Source organism: Vipera ursinii, assembly GCF_947247035.1.
Source record: "Vipera ursinii genome assembly, chromosome: Z".
NCBI lineage: Eukaryota > Metazoa > Chordata > Lepidosauria > Squamata > Viperidae > Vipera > Vipera ursinii.
The window spans coordinates 2,643,595-2,660,410 of record NC_139517.1 but is presented as its reverse complement, the minus strand read 5'-3'; the positions used below and the strand labels follow the sequence as shown (position 1 = coordinate 2,660,410).

The 16,816-nt window shown below is 46.6% G+C and overlaps 2 protein-coding genes across 4 annotated transcripts; one reads left to right on the top strand and one right to left on the bottom strand.

Annotated features, from left to right (window-relative positions):
* Window positions 1-2,231: 2,231 nt before the first annotated feature.
* Window positions 2,232-2,813, top strand: LOC310648565 (histone H1.01-like; the record flags this gene model as incomplete). Its single annotated transcript, XM_083376468.1, has 1 exon — window positions 2,232-2,813. The coding sequence occupies one exon, from the start codon at window positions 2,232-2,234 to the stop codon at window positions 2,811-2,813; it is 582 nt and encodes a 193-aa protein (XP_083232594.1).
* Window positions 2,814-9,320: 6,507 nt separating this feature from the next.
* On the bottom strand, window positions 9,321-16,540 carry PDZD11 (PDZ domain containing 11). 3 transcript variants are annotated; one of them, XM_083377603.1, is made up of 7 exons: window positions 16,323-16,540; window positions 14,803-14,923; window positions 14,506-14,589; window positions 13,513-13,569; window positions 12,433-12,531; window positions 10,850-10,910; window positions 9,321-10,331 (listed from the first exon to the last, which is right to left on the bottom strand). In XM_083377603.1, the coding sequence occupies exons 2-7, from the start codon at window positions 14,899-14,901 to the stop codon at window positions 10,297-10,299; spliced, it is 435 nt and encodes a 144-aa protein (XP_083233729.1). In that variant the 5' UTR covers window positions 14,902-14,923; window positions 16,323-16,540; the 3' UTR covers window positions 9,321-10,296. The 3 variants fall into 3 exon arrangements, with proteins under 3 accessions (XP_083233729.1, XP_083233730.1, XP_083233731.1); XM_083377604.1 differs by having other exon boundaries at window positions 16,295-16,492; XM_083377605.1 differs by lacking the exon at window positions 13,513-13,569.
* Window positions 16,541-16,816: the final 276 nt, after the last annotated feature.

The following is a 16,816-nucleotide window of genomic DNA, read 5'->3' as shown; positions in this document are numbered from 1 at the left end:
GGGGGCAAAGGTTTCTATCTTTGTTTGTTTCAAACTGGGTGAGGAGACAGGATGAAAACTATTTCCCCCCCCTTATTTCCACAAGCTTATGCAATTACATCCTTCCTCAGTTTGATTTATGGGCTTTGGAGTACTATTATTCCCTCTGGAGACATGGTTATCGTTACTTCAGATTTCTGCTCTGTGTCCTTGGCTGTGAGAAACTGCATTATTTATTTATTTGTTGGAAATTTATATTTATTTATTAAATTTATTTGCTGCCTATCTCACCGCAAGGCAACTCTCCCACCAGCTCATGGTAGCAGAAAATATTTTTATTGTAATATTTGACGTTTATCCGAGATTCTTCCACTACCTATGTCCAGTTTATCATTCTCTCCTTATTCTAGTCAAGTTAGATTAATCCTTGGCAGTTGTTTCAATGCTTTATGCTGCTTCATCAACCATGCATGTTCCCTTAGGCCCAGGAGGATTTCAAGCATGCTGTGATGTCATATCATGTCATAATGCAGGGCAAATTCTATTCCAGGGGTCTTCAAGCTTGGCCCTTTGATGACTTGTGGACTTCAACTCCCAGAATTCCTCAGCCGGCATGCCTGACTGAGGAATTCTGGGAGTTGAAGTCCACAAGTCATCAAAAGGCCAAGCTGGAAGACCCCTGCTCTAAAGGACTTGAGAAAAACTGACAATACAGTAATCTTCAACTTACAGCCATTCATTCAGTGACTGTTCAAATTTACAACGGCAGTGAAAAACTAACTTACAACTAATCCTCGCATTTACGACCATCACAGAATCCCCCATGGTTACGTGACCGAAGTTCAGGTGTTTGTCACTTGGCATAGTATTTACAATGGTTGCAGTACCCCAAGACGATGTGATCACCATTTGTGTCCTTAGAACAGGGCTCTTCAAACATGGCAACTTTAAAACTTGTGGACTTCAACTCCCAGAATTCCTCAGCCAGCCCTCAAGTTGCCAAGTTTGAAGACCCCTGCCTTTGAAAGTGGTTTATTTTATTTTTTTTTATTTTTTATTTTATTTTTAATTCCATTTATATCCCGCCCTTCTCCGAAGACTCAGGGCGGCTTACAAGCTTAGCAATAAGTTTAATAAGAAGCAAAGTGATTGTGGGATGCCGGCTTCGTTTAACGACTGTGTGACTCACATAACCCCTGCATCGACTTGCTTAACAACCATGGCAAAAAAAAAAAAAGGTCATAAAAATCAGGCCTGACTCATTAAACAACCAGCTTCCTTAGCAAACGGAAACTCTCATCCCGATTATAATCATAAGTCAAGGACTAACTAACCTGTAGCAAATACTAACTCATTCTTTCAGCCTACAATTGCCATTTTGGGACTGGCTTTGAACTACAGGTAATCCTGGACTCAGGACCACAATCGAGCAAAAAATTTCTGTTGCTAAGCAAAGAGTTGTCAAATGAATTTGGCTCCATTCTACAACCTTCCTTGCCACGGTTGTTAAGTGAATCACCACAGTTGTTAAGTTTGTAACACGTTCGTTAAGTGACTCCCACTTCCCCATTAACTTTGCTTGTCGGAAAGCCATACACGGGGATCACGTGAGACACACAGGACCCTGGAACCGTCGTACATATGGAGCAGTTGACAAGCAGCTGAGTTATGATCACGTGACCATGGGGGGGGAGCAGGTGCTGCTGCAACGGTTGTGTGAAAAAGCCACTTTTTCCAGGTGTAATTTCAAACAGTCGCTAAATGGACCGTTGTAAGTCGAGGACTACCCGCAGAACTCTAATCTTGATAAATGTTAAGGAAGCTTAACTTAAGTCTAAAGGTCTGTTTCAAAGGCAGCAAATTCCTGTTTTATTAGTAGACTCGACCCCAGGAGTGATGCAGATCTTCTTCACGTGTGTTACTTCTACCAGGCAGAAATCTTCCTTTCCTCTCCTCCGAGATGCGCCCCTTTCAGACAACCGTGTATGAAAATCCGGACGCTTCAAAACAGCCGCCAGCGATCCTACCAGAAACCAGAAGGATCCGCGACAACCGCTTCGGACAGCCTGAATTCAACGCGTGTTTGAAAAGCACAAAACTCGCCAAACTCTTTGAAAAGGCAGCGTGGCGAAGGGCCAAGCCGCTTCCAAAACGGACCAATCAGAGCGCGACCTCTGCTATAAATACCAGGCGCCGCGCTCGGGACCCGCCAGTTCCGAGTTCGACGGCGGCGGAGAAGGTCCTGCTTAGCGATGGCTGAAGTCGCGCCTGCTGCGGCCGCCAAAGCTCCGGGGCAGAGAGCGGCGGGGACCGCGAAGGTCCAGCGGCGGAAGCCGGGCGGCCCCAGCGTGACGGAGCTGCTGATGCAGGCGGTGGCGGCGTCCAAGGAGCGCGGCGGCATCTCGTTGGCCGCGCTGAAGAAGTCGCTGGCGGCCTCGGGCTACGACGTGGAGAAGAACAACAGCCGCATCAAGCTGGGCCTGAAGAACCTGGTCACCAAGGGGACGCTGCTGCAGACCAAGGGCACCGGCGCCTCGGGCTCCTTCAAGCTCAACAAGAAGCAGGCCGAGCCCAAGGAGAAGGCGGCGGCGGCGGCCCGCAAGAGGAAACAGCAGCCGCCGGCCAGGAAGCCCGCCAAGAAGGCGAGGAAGGCACCGGGAGCCGCCGGGCCGAAGAAAGCCGCCAAGAAGCCGGTCAAAAAGCCCGCCTCGGTGGCGGCCAAAAAACCCAAAATAAAGCCGAAAAGCCCCGCCAAGTCTCTGAAGGCGAAGGCAAAAGCTAAGCCTAAAGTTAAAGTCGCCACGAAGGCCAAGCCCGCCCCTTTAAAGAAGTGAAAAGCTCGGCCCGGCGGCTTCGCTTCAACCCAACGGCTCTTTTAAGAGCCACCCAAACGTTCTCTGGAAAAAGCGGAGCGCTTGCGGACCGGTGTGAAGACTTGTCCCTCTTCCTTTCTTTTAGGGGCTGAAGGAGTTGCGAGCGGAAGGTAGCGTGGCCGAGCGGTCTAAGGCGCTGGATTAAGGCTCCAGTCTCTTCGGGGGCGTGGGTTCGAATCCCACCGCTGCCAGCAATCTTTTTTTTTTACTTTTTTTTAACTTTTACTTTTTACTTTTTCCCCCGCGCTTAGTAGTCTCTTATTTGTACGCTTTATTTATTATTTATTTTTGGGACTTATATGCCGCCCTATCTCCCAAAGGACTCAGGGCGGCTTACAACAATAAAAAAAAACAATACAAAAATTAAAAAAACGAAGATGAGCACCGGCCCCTAGAGTCGGAAACGACTAGCACACATGTGCGGGGGAACCTTTACCTTTACTTTTAATAGGACTTTATAGGCTTTTGCAGAATAAAACTCGGGTGTGTTACTTACCGTACCTATTCAACTTGAAAAGTAACGCGCAACTCCTGTAAGTATCTGTCCGAAGCCATCGGACCACGCGTGTATTGGAGCCTCGCAGTCTTCCCAACTTCCACCCAAAGCAAAATCTAACCGAACGGCTTCACGTGCCCAAGGCCGACGAGGGTGGGATTCGAACCCACGCGTGCAGAGCACAATGGATTAGCAGTCCATCGCCTTAACCACTCGGCCACCTCGTCGTATGCTTGTCTAATCGTGTGATATTCTCCTGCCCAGGTATACACGTGTAAAAAAAAAAAACCACTCCCATTTACCTTAGGTCAGAGGTCCCCAACCTTGGCAACTTTAAGACTTGTGGACTTAAACTCCCAGAATTCTCCAGCCAGCCCTGCCTGTTTTTTCCCCCTCCTATCCCTTTAAAGCGGGGAGATTGGAGAGGAAGGGATTATAAAAGAGTAAGCGGGGCCACAATGAGTATGCTGCTGGCTGGGGAATTCTGGGAGTTGAAGTCCACAGGTCTTAAAAGGTGCTAAGCTTGGGAACCCCTGGCTTAGGTGGTTTAAATCTGCATTAAAATAAAAACTGGTGCGTGTGGTTTCTAGTCCCTATGACTCTTTTTCTCCCGATAATTCCCTCCCCACACACACCCAGTATTACTCAGAGCTTAGTTTTAAAGCCAAAAAGCAAGAACGGCCATGCTCTTTTGCATATTAATTTCTTAAACTTCGGCCTTTATTCGCCCTTCTCTGTCCCCTCTGAAAAATCCGCCATCTTCGCTGATCCGCCTTAAAATAGAACCGGGGAAGCAGAAACCAAACCAGTAAAATAACTAAAAAGTAAAACATTCCAAAGAATCCTACATTTCTTCTACTTGACCAAGCCTGTTTTTAGGTAGCTTGAAAGCATTCGGAGCTGTCCATCTGCGCATGCGTGAAAAAGGTCTAGCTCGTGGGTCAGCAACCCGCGGCTCCGGAGCCGCATGCGGCTCTTTGAGCTGTCTCCTGCGGCTCCCAGCCGCCCGGTGCGCGTGCACCTCTTCGAACGGGCAGTGGTGCGTGCGCACCTCCGCGCGAACGGGCAGCGGCGCCGCTCTTTGGGAAAGCTGCCGCGGCACGTTTGCAGGCTGCCAAAGGTGGTAGCTCTGCAAACGGGCCGTCGCCGTCGCGCAACCGGGAACCGGTTCCATCACACATAAAAAAAATGGCAAACGCGTGCGTCTGCGCACGTGCAAGAAAAACCCGTTTTGCGCATGCGCAAAACGTTTTTTGCGCATGCGCATGGATGGACGCACGCACGCGGCTCCCACTTTTTTTTAATGTGTGATGGAACCGGTTCCCAGTGGCTCTTTTCCTTTTTCAGGTTGCCGACCTCTGGTCTAGCTTTCTTCCCGCTGAGCTATTTCAGCCCTTAGAAACCATTAAGAGGAACAAAAGCACTTTTTAATGTCATAAAGAAACACATTTCCAATCTTGGGATGTGGAGGGAATAAATAGAGGTTGACAGATCCTAAAAGGTTTTTTTTAAAAAAAAAAAACTTATTTGGGAAAATATCTTTTCAGACTGAATTAAAAAAAAAAACCAAAAAACTTCATTGCATTGGCCGGGAATCGAACCCGGGCCTCCCGCGTGGCAGGCGAGAATTCTACCACTGAACCACCAATGCGCCCATGAAAAGTTTATTGTCCGCTCCGCTTCTGTAAGGCTAATGATTTTTTGCTTTTTGCTTTTTTGCTCCCCAAATTTTTCCATATTATTCTAGTTATTCCGGCAGCTTCTTTGCTTGCATTCGCCCAATCCTCCTGGCTATTCCCGAGCTCCCAGCCTGCCTGCAAGTGGAGACTTTCTCAAAACTGGGGGGGGGCACTTGAACTTTTAACTCCCAGAATTCACCAGCCAAAAAATAAATAAATCCAGTTTAAAAACAAACAAACAAAAAACAAACAAACAGCAAAGCGAGCTGGGGAATTCTGGGAGTTGAAGCCCATCCCTCTTCCAAGTGCCCAAACTCGAGAAAAGCTGCCTTGAAAGTGAGCTTGCAATGCTCCTTGCAATGCTTGCTGGGGGGAAAAAAACCCTTTCTCGTGTCTTCGTGCAAAATAGACCCTTCCCTAAAATATATACGTATATATAAGTAAATAAATAAATAAATAACAAAAAGGAGGTTCCACCGAGATTTGAACTCGGATCGCTGGATTCAAAGTCCAGAGTGCTAACCATTACACCATGGAACCGGCGACGCTTCCGCTGTCTCCTCCGCTTCTCTTGTCCGCCGGTCGGGACCTATTTCCCACACACACAAACACCCGCCTTCCTTTCTCACGTTTCCTGGAACGCGGGCAAAGAAAGAAGCGGGCGAGGGAGACAGCCGCGCGCACCTGGCCCAGAGTTGCACATTGCCCTTGGGGGGGGGCTTGATCCAGGCCCCAAAGGAAACCGGCTGAGCCTCAGGGGAGCTGATTAACGGTTGGGAGAGGAGGCCACCTGGAGATCTCACTCCAATTTCCTTTGCTGCTGGGAAAAAAAAAAGAGAGAGAGAGGAATTTAGGGTTGGGGAAAAAAACAGCTGGAATGGTGCAAGGGTGAGAAGGGACTGCTGGTTAACGTGAAAGGGCTGGTTTTATTTTTTTTTTTAACATAGGTGGATGTACAAGAGAGTCCTGGACTTAACAACAGTTTGCTTAGATCTGAGATGGCGTAGTAGGTCAAGGGGTCTTCAAACCTGGCCCTTGGATGACTTGTGGACTTCAACTCCCAGAATTCCTCAGCCAGGCACGCTGGCTGAGGAATTCTGGGAGTTGAAGTCTAGAAGTCATTAAAGGGTCATAGTTCCCTCACGCTGGCTGAGGAATTCTGGGAGTTGAAGTCCACAAGTCATCAAAGGGTCATAGTTCCCTCACGCTGGCTGAGGAATTCTGGGAGTTGAAGTCTAGAAGTCATTAAAGGGCCATAGTTCCCTCACGCTGGCTGAGGAATTCTGGGAGTTGAAGTCTAGAAGTCATTAAAGGGTCATAGTTCCCTCACACTGGCTGAGGAATTCTGGGAGTTGAAGTCCACAAGTCATCAAAGGGTCATAGTTCCCTCACGCTGGCTGAGGAATTCTGGGAGTTGAAGTCTAGAAGTCATTAAAGGGCCATAGTTCCCTCACGCTGGCTGAGGAATTCTGGGAGTTGAAGTCTAGAAGTCATTAAAGGGTCATAGTTCCCTCACACTGGCTGAGGAATTCTGGGAGTTGAAGTCCACAAGTCATCAAAGGGTCATAGTTCCCTCACGCTGGCTGAGGAATTCTGGGAGTTGAAGTCCACAAGTCATCAAAGGGCCAGGTTTGTAGACCCCTGGTGTTGGTTCTCCTGCTTAAACGGGGGGGGGGGGGGCTGGATTAGAAGACCTCCAAGGTCCCTTCCAGCTCTATTCTATTCCTTAAACCCAGTGACTGTTCAAAGTTACGACAACAGAGGGGAAAAAGGGACTTAGGACCATTTTTCACACTTATGCTTGGGGCGGCCTCCCCACGGTCACATGATTTACCTTCGGATGCCTGGCAACTGACTCACGTTTACGACGGCCGCAGTGTCTCCCGTGTGTGTGTGTGTGCATGTGTGTGTGACGTGATCGCTTTTCCCAATCTTCTGGACAAGCAAAGTCGATGGAGAAACCGGATTCACTTCACACAACCGTGTTACTAATTTGAGCGACGGCGGCGATTCCCTCAACGGATGCAGCGAGAAAAGTCGTAAAAGGAAGCAAAAGTCACTTTGACAAATGTGTGACTCGGCAGCCTGAATTTTGGACACTGTTGTGGTCGTAAATCGAGGACTGCCTGTAGTTAGCCTAAAACAGAGAATATTTTCCTTTTTTTTGTCATTTAAGACGCACACATTTCTTGTCTGGCCATCTCCTGGCCTCACTGGGCTTAATTCCCATTTGGCTTGTTGGGATTTCCTGGGGCTTAGCTCGGTGTGCAGATCCAACCAGTTAGGTTACTTTGGGTTGGCGTCTATTGTGGGACAAATAAAGAACTGGGTTGATACCAGAATTGTGTTGTCTGAATTCAACCAGACCTGGCTATTTAGGAAGGTGTGATTCTTCTGAACCCGACTTCTAGTCATTTCCAAAGCAGCACATTTTAGAAGAATAGCATAGGATAGAATGGATTCTATTCTATTCTATTCTATTCTATTATTCTATTCTATTCTATTCTATTCTATTCTATTCTATTCTATTCTATTCCATTCTATTCCTATTCTATTCTATTCTATTCTATTCCATTTCATTCTATTTGTATTCTTATTTCTATTCTAATTCTATCCTATCCTATCCTTCATTCTATTCTATTCTATTCTATTCTAATTTCTATTCTAATTCTATCCTATCCTATTCTTCATTATATTCTATATTTCTATTTATTTCTATTCTAATTCTATCCTATCCTTCATTCTATTCTATTCTATTCTGATTTCTATTCTAATTCTATCCTATCCTATTCTTCATTATATTCTATATTTCTATTTATTTCTATTCTAATCCTATCCTATCTTATCCTTCATTCTATTCTATTCTAATTTCTGTTCTAATTCTATCCTATCCTATTCTATTCTTCATTATATTCTATATTTCTATTTATTTCTATTTAATTCTATCCTATCCTATCCTTCATTCTATTCTATTCTGATTTCTATTCTAATTCTATCCTATCCTATTCTTCATTATATTCTATATTTCTATTTATTTCTATTCTAATTCTATCCTATCCTAATTTCAATTCTATTCTGTTCTGTTCCGTTCCATTCCGTTGTCCTGTCCTATCCTATTCTAATTCTATCCTATCCTAAACTTCCAACATCAAGCCGCTCTCGTTAAAACCTTTTCAACCTGAGTGGTCTATTTAAAAAAAAAAAACCAATGAGAAACCTCAGTGCAGGAGGAAGAAAATCTTTTTTTTTTCCTACGATGGAGTATTTCACGCAAAAGAGGTATCTGGAGCTGAAGGCAGAGACGCTTTGCCTGGCTAGAAACTTGAAAAGAAGCCGTCTCGTCCTTGATAAATATTTCAAAAGCAGCGAGCTCATGAACGGCTGCTTGACACTTATACTGCTTTCAAAGAATCACGCCACCCCCTTCCATCCAAAACCAATTTTAAGGGGACCGTCTGATTTTCTTCCCGCTGTGCACCGTGGAACACCTCGGAAGCATTATTCAACATCCCCAGGAAAAGTCTTCGTCACCAGCTGAACAGGTTTTATTTCTCTCTAGCCTGTATTTTTATTCTGCAACGTTGAAAAAAAGATGTTTTTTTTCTCTTAAGCAAGCTATCCCTACTAAGCAACGTGGCGTTCTCTGAGCTTGCGGGGGTTTTTCCTGCAGATGTTTCATTACTCAACTAGGTAACATCTGACTGATCAGGCGCTGAGGATGTTACCTAGTTTGGTAATGCAATGTCTGCAAGAACACCAAGCTCAGAGAGCACTAAGGGCCCTTCATTTCAACCCCAAGCTTGCAAATATTCTATCTAAATAAACCGTGGTTAACCGTCCTCGACTTATAACAAGCTTGTGTAGTCACTGTTCTAGTAAATGCGGCACTCAAAAAAGCGCCTTATGGCGGTTTTTCACTCTTAACGACCGTTTGGCAACTGACTCATAAGTTACGACGGTCGCAGTGTCCCTGGGGGTCACGTGATCCCCTTTGGCGACCCTCCGACAAGCAGAGTCAACGGGGGGAGGAAGCCCTATTCGCTTGACAAGCGTGTTAGCAACTTAACGATCAAAATTTCACCGAACAACTGTGGCAAGCAAGGTTGTGAAATGGGGGGGGGGCAAAATTCCCTTCACGGCTGTCTTGCTTAGCGACAGGAATTTGGGGCTCAAGTGTGGTCGTAGGCCGAGGACGCAGCAACGGCCAAAGAAACGGGTCTGACATGTAGAAACAGGGTGTGGCCTTCTTTGGAAGGCAAGCTACCTCAGTGGAATAATATACGAACATTTTTATGACAGGAACATTTTTATTAAAGATGGAGACTTATCCAAACCGGGGATCCGATTGCAAAAAAAAAAAAATCAAACCCGAGAAAGAGAAGGCAACGCGGCAAGGTGGCTTTTGAAGTAGTCAGAAAAGTGGGGAGTTTAAGAGGATTTTTTTTTAAAAAAAAAAATATCTGTTCCTTCTATAAGGCTGAAACGGCAAAGTTTCCAGTCCAGAAATCCGCTTCTTCTGTGGGTCTTTCTGGCTGTCAACATCTGGATGGATCGAAGGCCAAAACTGGGAAGAAAGCGGGCTGTTCTCCATCTCAGAGGTAAGGGAGGGATCTGCCCCTACCTTCCATTAACACCTTCATTAAAAAAGGACAGAAGCACCTTGTAATTAGTCTTCTCCAAAAACTAATCGTGGAAGAGCAAGTAGAGCGGTGGAGACGAAGGAGGAGTCGCGCTTTGAAGAAAGGAAACCGGAATCGCCCTTTTCAAAGCAACCAACAGAGGTTCAGGCTGTGCGCGCCTGGAGCCCTCCATTATCCAAGAGAGTTTGGAAACAAATCTAGATGGAGCAGATGGGTGCTCCAATTTTGGAGGAAACCCCCCCCAAAAAAGGTGTGTGTGTATGGGGTAAAGCTTGCAGTTCCACATCAACGCGGCACCATTAACCATCGACCTCTCCTTCTGGATCAGGGACGGGTTGAAGTCAGTCCGAGAGGCCCGATCTTTTTGGTCCGCAGGATGGAGCAAAATGAAAAAAAATAAAAATAAAAATGAGCTTTTTGTCTTCCTTGGAAGAAATTCCACAACGCAAGGAACTCTTTTCTGGCTCCTCCTTCCCCCAAAACAGCCCCCTATTTGGGGGGGGGGTGTCTTCAGAGGGACTTTTAAAAAAAAATAGAATAAAAGAACGGAATGACAAAAATGAAGTTGAAAATCGGAATCGGCCGGAGGCTGGCAAGGTGACCGCCGGGAGGGACTGGGAGGGACCGTTCTAGTGAACCGTTCTCTCCTTCTGCCTGTGGTAATCTGGGAGGGAGAGAAAAAGAGAAATGAAGGCCAGATTCTTGGAGAGAGAGAGAGAGAGAGCCCATTTGAGTCAGAATGAAAAACCCAACACCCTGCGCAGAAGTCAGTCTGAACTCCACGGGATGGGGAACGAAAACAAAAACCATTTCTTTTCATTTATTTCTTTATTTGGGCAATTGGGACCGGCAACTGGCCTTGGGTGCAGAACTGCCATTCCCCTATTGCTGGGCCTGGCACAGAGTCTGTTCTGGCAATTTCCCTAGAATATTTTTTTCATAAAGATGCCAGCCCTGCAGACCTTCTCGGAGATATAAAGAGCGGACAGATTTCATCTTAAGTTTTGAAGAGGCCTCGTGAAGAAGCCTCGGTTCCCCTGCTTGTAAAAAAAAAAAAAGGAGGGGGGGAACGCTTCACACCTATGAGTGTGGTGAGACTGTGAGCCACACAGGACATTTTCACTGAAAAGTGGGGCATTTTTACCCCCCACCCCCCCACCCAAGGCCAGCAGTTGTACTTACTGTAAGGGAAGAAACGGACCCTCATAATGATTTCCCGAGCGGTTTTCAGGATCTCTACAGCCTGGGAGAGAGAGAAGGGAGGGATGGGCGGGGGGGGGGGAAGAAATGCCGAATCTTTTTAACAGCAGCAAATATATTGGTCTTGTGCTTGAAGCACCAGGCTAGAACACCCACAAATCGTGAGTTTAAGTTTGACCTTTAGCCACGAGAACCAGCTGAGTGTCTCGGGGCAAATCCGCCCCCCCCAGCCCACCTCACAGGGTTCTTGCTTTGGGAAATAGGAGAAGGAGGGAGCTTTAGATTCGTCGCCTAGAGCTCTTTATAAAAATAATAAAAGCAGGATAGAAATTAAAGAAATAAATAGGGCTGTCACGTTGTAGACATTCTGTTTCCTTGATGGAACTGGGTGGCCCTTTAAGGAGAACAAAAGAACCTCCCGTTCGGACGTTTAGTGACTGCACTTCGGCAAGGAACATGTGATCCAGCATTTCAGCAAGATCGGCCTTCCCTATCAGGTAGATAGGTGGGTGGAGGGGGAGAGAGAGGGGGGGAGGGGAGAGGGATAGGGGGAGGGGGAGAGAAAGGGGGGAGGGAGGGAAGGAGGGATATAGACAGCCAGATAGTTTGATAGATCGATATAGACAGACAGACAGACAGACTGGATGGATGCATGGATGGATAGATATAGATCGATCGATAGATAAGATAGATAGATAGATAGATAGATAGATAGATAGATAGATAGATAGATAGATAGATAGATAGACAGACAGACAGACAGACAGACAGACTGGATGGATGGATGGACAGACACAGACAGACAGGATGGATGGATGGATAGATATAGACAGACAGGATGGATGGATGGACGGACAGATGGATAGACAGACAGACAGAGACAGGATGGATGGACAGATAGAGAGACAGACAGACAGACAGACTGGATGGACGGACGGACGGATAGACAGACAGACAGACAGACACAGACAGGATGGATGGATGGATAGATAGAGATAGATAGATAGATAGACAGGCAGACAGACAGATGGACAGACAAAGACAGGATGGATAGATAAGATAGATAGACAGACAGGATGGATGGATGGATAGATAGATATAGATAGATAGGCAGACAGACAGATGAACAGACAGACAGGATGGATAGATAAGATAGACAGACAGACAGACAGGATGGATGGATGGATGGGTAGATATAGGTAGATAGATAGACAGGATAGATAGATAGATAGATAGATAGATAGATAGATAGATAGATAGATAGATAAAGATAGATAGATATAGATATAGACAGAGAAGAGACAGACGTATAAACGGACGGACGGACAGAGATAGACAGACAACATAGACACCCGGCCTTTATTATTTTTATAGATAATGCAAAGCAATTAACTCCCTAATCCTCCTCCTTCCGTCTCCCGTTTCCCACTTTCTACCGTGACTGTACCTTCAGGGGTAGGCTGGGCTGAGAGCGCGTCTGGGACCTCTTGGGGGCTGAAGACCCAAAGGACCACCTCCTCGTTCAAACAGCCAGGGGAAAAGCCCCCCCCCCCCCCCGCCCTCACCTTGCTGTGCTCAATGTCTTGGAAGTCCACATCGTTCACGGCCAGGACCTGATCTCCTTCCTGCAGCCCGGCACGATGCGCGTCAGAATCTGGGATCACCTGGCCCAGGAGAAATGAGAGGTCAGCCACAAGGTAGAGAATTGCCAAGCAGCCTTTTTTCTCAACTTGGGACAAAGTCCGACTGGATAAGATTTCCCGGTTCAGAATCTGGGGGAGTGGGATGCCCAAGGAGAGGGGGGGGGGGGAAAAGGCCAGCCCATTGTTCCCTTTGCCCGGGAACGTTATCTAGACCTACTTTTCTCATTATTTCAATTTTTCTCATATTTTTAGATTCCATATTTCGTATTTTTATCTCTCGCATTTTTATCAAAATTTGAGGTGAACACGCCATACGATCAATAAAAGAACGCCCAGGGAGATGGAATCGTAGGGGGGGGGATGATTTGGATTCAGGCAAAATAACGGAAAGGGGACTGAAAAAGCCCAAATGATATCTTGCCTCTTTATTTTAAGACCTAAAAGACCTGGGGAGATGCTAAAGATGTTACATATATTCCAATGTATTCCGTTTCGGTTTCTGATGAATTGACATCTTACGGCGCAACTCAAAAAAATTTTTTTTATTTTGAAGGAAGCTGCACAAAACCGAGCGGTATTTTCTTCTGTGTAAATGTACAGGGGGGGAAAAAAAAACCTGACAGGTGTTATCCTAGAACAGGGGTAGGCAACCTCGTCTCTTTTATGACTCATGGACTTCAACTCCCAGAATTCCTGAGCCAGCTGGCTCAGGAATTCTGGGAGTTGAAGTCCACGAGTCATAAAAGAGCCGAGGTTGCCTACCCATCTTAGAAGAATGGATCTACCTGTCTACTTCTGCACTGCAGTTCTTAAAACACAAATGGGACTGTGACTATAGAGGCCCTTGGTGGGCTAGAGAAGACAGGCCACAGAGTCTGTGAACCAACATAGGACTGAAAATCCCAATTCACGTCTTTCTTAAGGAGGAAGGACCCTCAGCTAGGAAGCAGAGCGAGACAAAAAAATATATGTGTACATATATATATATATATATATATCTACCTTGGAGATGAAAATACCCAACTGAGAAGCTTTCCCTCCTCGGATGTTAAAGCCCAGCTAGGAAGGAAAAAGAATGGAGACAGTTGGCAGCAAATGTAATGGCTTCTTTCAAGTGCTGTGAATTTTTTGTTGCTCAACAGGCCGCATTTCAACCCATTTCTCAGCAAGGAAGCTCGGGGACCGGCAGGTTTTGCAGCCGGGAGGAGCGTGACAAATCTCTGGAGGTGTTTTTCAGAAGTAAACCCACTTATTTCTTTTTTTTGCATCTGTCGTTACCAATTCTGCCCTCCTCACAGATACAATACAGCAGGATTTCAAAGGCTGGAATCCAGCCCACTACTTAGCTTACAACTGATCCCACGGTGGTATGTCCACATTTTTCTTTTTTTGATGTAAACCAGGGTTTATTTCCAGTTTCCAGCAAAAAAACACTGCCCACTGTGGACAATGGGTTTACTTCACAACTGTGTCATTTCATTTTACAGCTGGCACTTTCACGGCCCCCGAAAAAGTTCACAAAATCAGTCGTGGTCACATGATGATCTACTTAACGTCCAGCATTCTGGCCTCCATTACGGTCAGAAGCTGAGGACCAGCTGCAGCATAAAGAGTACAGTGATTTTAAGCCTGTTTTAATCCCACCTGCCCGGATTCACCCAGCCAAATCTGCTTGCTGCTTTCTTTCTAACTTCTTTGAGCTCTCTTGTGAAGGAGCGTCAACTTCCAGCCTCCAAGTTTAGCAAAACTGTCAGCTTTTTCTCGTCGACCGAGCAACTCACCCAGTAACTCTGAAGAATATATTCCATCCCTCCTGAGGAAGATCAACATTGTTGTAGAGGGAACTGTCCATGAAAAGCCAAAGGGCTTTCTTTGCCCCCGCAGTGCTACAATCCCTGTCACTTACGGCTGGGGATGATGTGAGTCGTTAGGAGAGTGCCAGCTTGGGAAAGGCAGCCAGAGAGCTCCCCGCTTTGGGAAGGAGTCAAGTCTCACCTGAGCCCCCGAAGGCTTTTTCAGGATGATGGTTCGAGGCAGGAACTGGGTTAACTCGTTGTTGTAATCCGAATGGTAAATCCTCTAGGGGAAAACCAAAAGGACACACCAAGCAATAGCATTGTGGATTCCATTCCTGGAAACGTAAAATCTTTCTAGCGTGCCCCGCTCCCTGGCTCTATCAGGAGAAAAGCATCAGAATTGGGAGATTTGCTGCAAAACCTGCCCCGGCCATCAAATCCAAGTGAGATCTCCCAAAAGCTATCAGAAGTCAGACGGGGATCTACAGCTACACACCTCGTGAGGGGGGATCCAGGTTGGAGGGTTCTCATAAGGAGGGAGAAAGACCACGGGGTAATCATCGTAGGGGATCCGGCTGCCGCCTCCCATATCCATGTTGGCACAGTCCAGACGGTTCCTAGCATGAGAGAGCAGTCAGATTTTCACCCTCCAGTTCCCCCTTAATTAATGCTTCCCCACCAACCGAGATAGACAGTAGCTGCTCTGTTTACACCAGAGAACAAATGCATCTTATCTGGTTTTGCTTCTGCTTAGAAACCACTTCTGGACCTTGTGCTCAAGAAAAAAATTAATTTTTTTTAAACTTGTTTTTAACTTTTGTATTTTGGTTTTTAATTACCCTGTAAACCGCCCTGAGTCCTTCGGGAAAGGGCGGTATATAAATGTAATAAAATAAAATAAAATAAATAAATAAATAAATAAAACAAGCATGAAATTCTGACACTGGGATTTAATTAGATCGGATAGGTTTGTTGTTAGAGAAATGGTTAGTGCATGGTAAGCACGTAAAAGCAAAAAAGTTGAGGTGGGATTTTATTATGGTTATTTCAGGCTGAAGAGAGTTAGAATGCTTTTCTCTTTGTTTTTCTGTTACTCCACAACTCTTTCCCCTTTTTTTCCCTTGACCCTGTTCGCTATTATCTTTCTTTTCATTTGTATTCTATACTATGGTTTATATATGTATATATATATTTATATATGTATGTATGCATATGTATGTATATGATATATATATGTTGCATATGTGTGTGTGTGTGTGTATATATATATATGTATATATGAGATATAAAAGTAAGGTAAAGTTTCCCCCGCACATGTGTGCTAGTCGTTTCCGACTCTAGGGGCCGGTGCTCATCTCCGTTTCAAAGCCGAAGTGCCAGCGTTTGTCCGAGGACGTCTCCGTGGTCATGTGGCCGGCATGACTAGACGCCAAAGGCGCACGGAACGCTGTTACCTTCCCACCGGAGTGGTCCCTATTTTTCTACCTCCATTTTTACGTGCTTTCGAACTGCTAGGCTGGCAGAAGCTGGGACGAGTAACAGGCGCTCACTCTGCTACGCGGCACTCAGGATTCGACCCGCCAAACTGCCGACCATCTGATCGACAAGCTCAGCGTCCTAACCCACTGAGCCACACCGCGTCCCTATATGAGATATATATATGTGTGTATATATATGATATATGATATATGTGTGTATGTGTATATATATATTTCAATAAAAATTATTGAAATTCAATAGTTATACTATACACACACACTATACACACACATAAATCGTAATATTGCAACTTTTATTTGTCTATGCACGTAAAAGGGAACGACAGCCGCCTTGTCCCTAAAGCCCTTGCAGTCGTAAAACGAGGACAAGGAAGGAACTCCAGAAGAGAGCGAGGAGGGCAGCCCTTCCAGCCGCAAAGGCCTGGCAAGCCTCTCCCCTCATCTCCCTCTCCAGAAAGCAAGCCCTCCTGGAGAGTCTCTTCCACCCACCGCAGCCCTGGGTCTTCCTAGGCCCGACCTGGCTCAGCCTCAAGTCTCCGGGAGTTCCGCAGGCCACCACCGTCGCTCGCCTCCCGCGGAAAGCGCCAGCTCTATTGGGCCTGCCTTCCAGGGACCGGACCGACGCCCGCCGCGAACCGGCCTCGCCCTCCTCCGGCCTCAGCTCAGCGGGAATCGGCGGCGTCTCCCCGCCCGCAGCCTCAGCAGCTGGTCTGAGGGAATCCGGGAGGGCCCGCCCCCTCTTCTCCTTCCGCCAATCCAAACGGGCCCTTCCTCAGCCGCCGAGCCAATCAGAGGGAGGGAAAGGCGTCTCCTTCTGCTATTGGGGCCGGGCCTTCTTGCCCGAGGGGTAGAGACGGCCCTGGGATTGGTTGGAAGCGCGAGGGCGGGTCCCTCCGCCTCCTGAGGAGATTGCCACGGCAACGCTGCCCGGCGGCGAGTGACGTAAGAGAGGGCGCGGCGGACGAAGCGTCTTTTTCAATCGTAAAAAGCCAAGCCTCATCCCGCCCACGT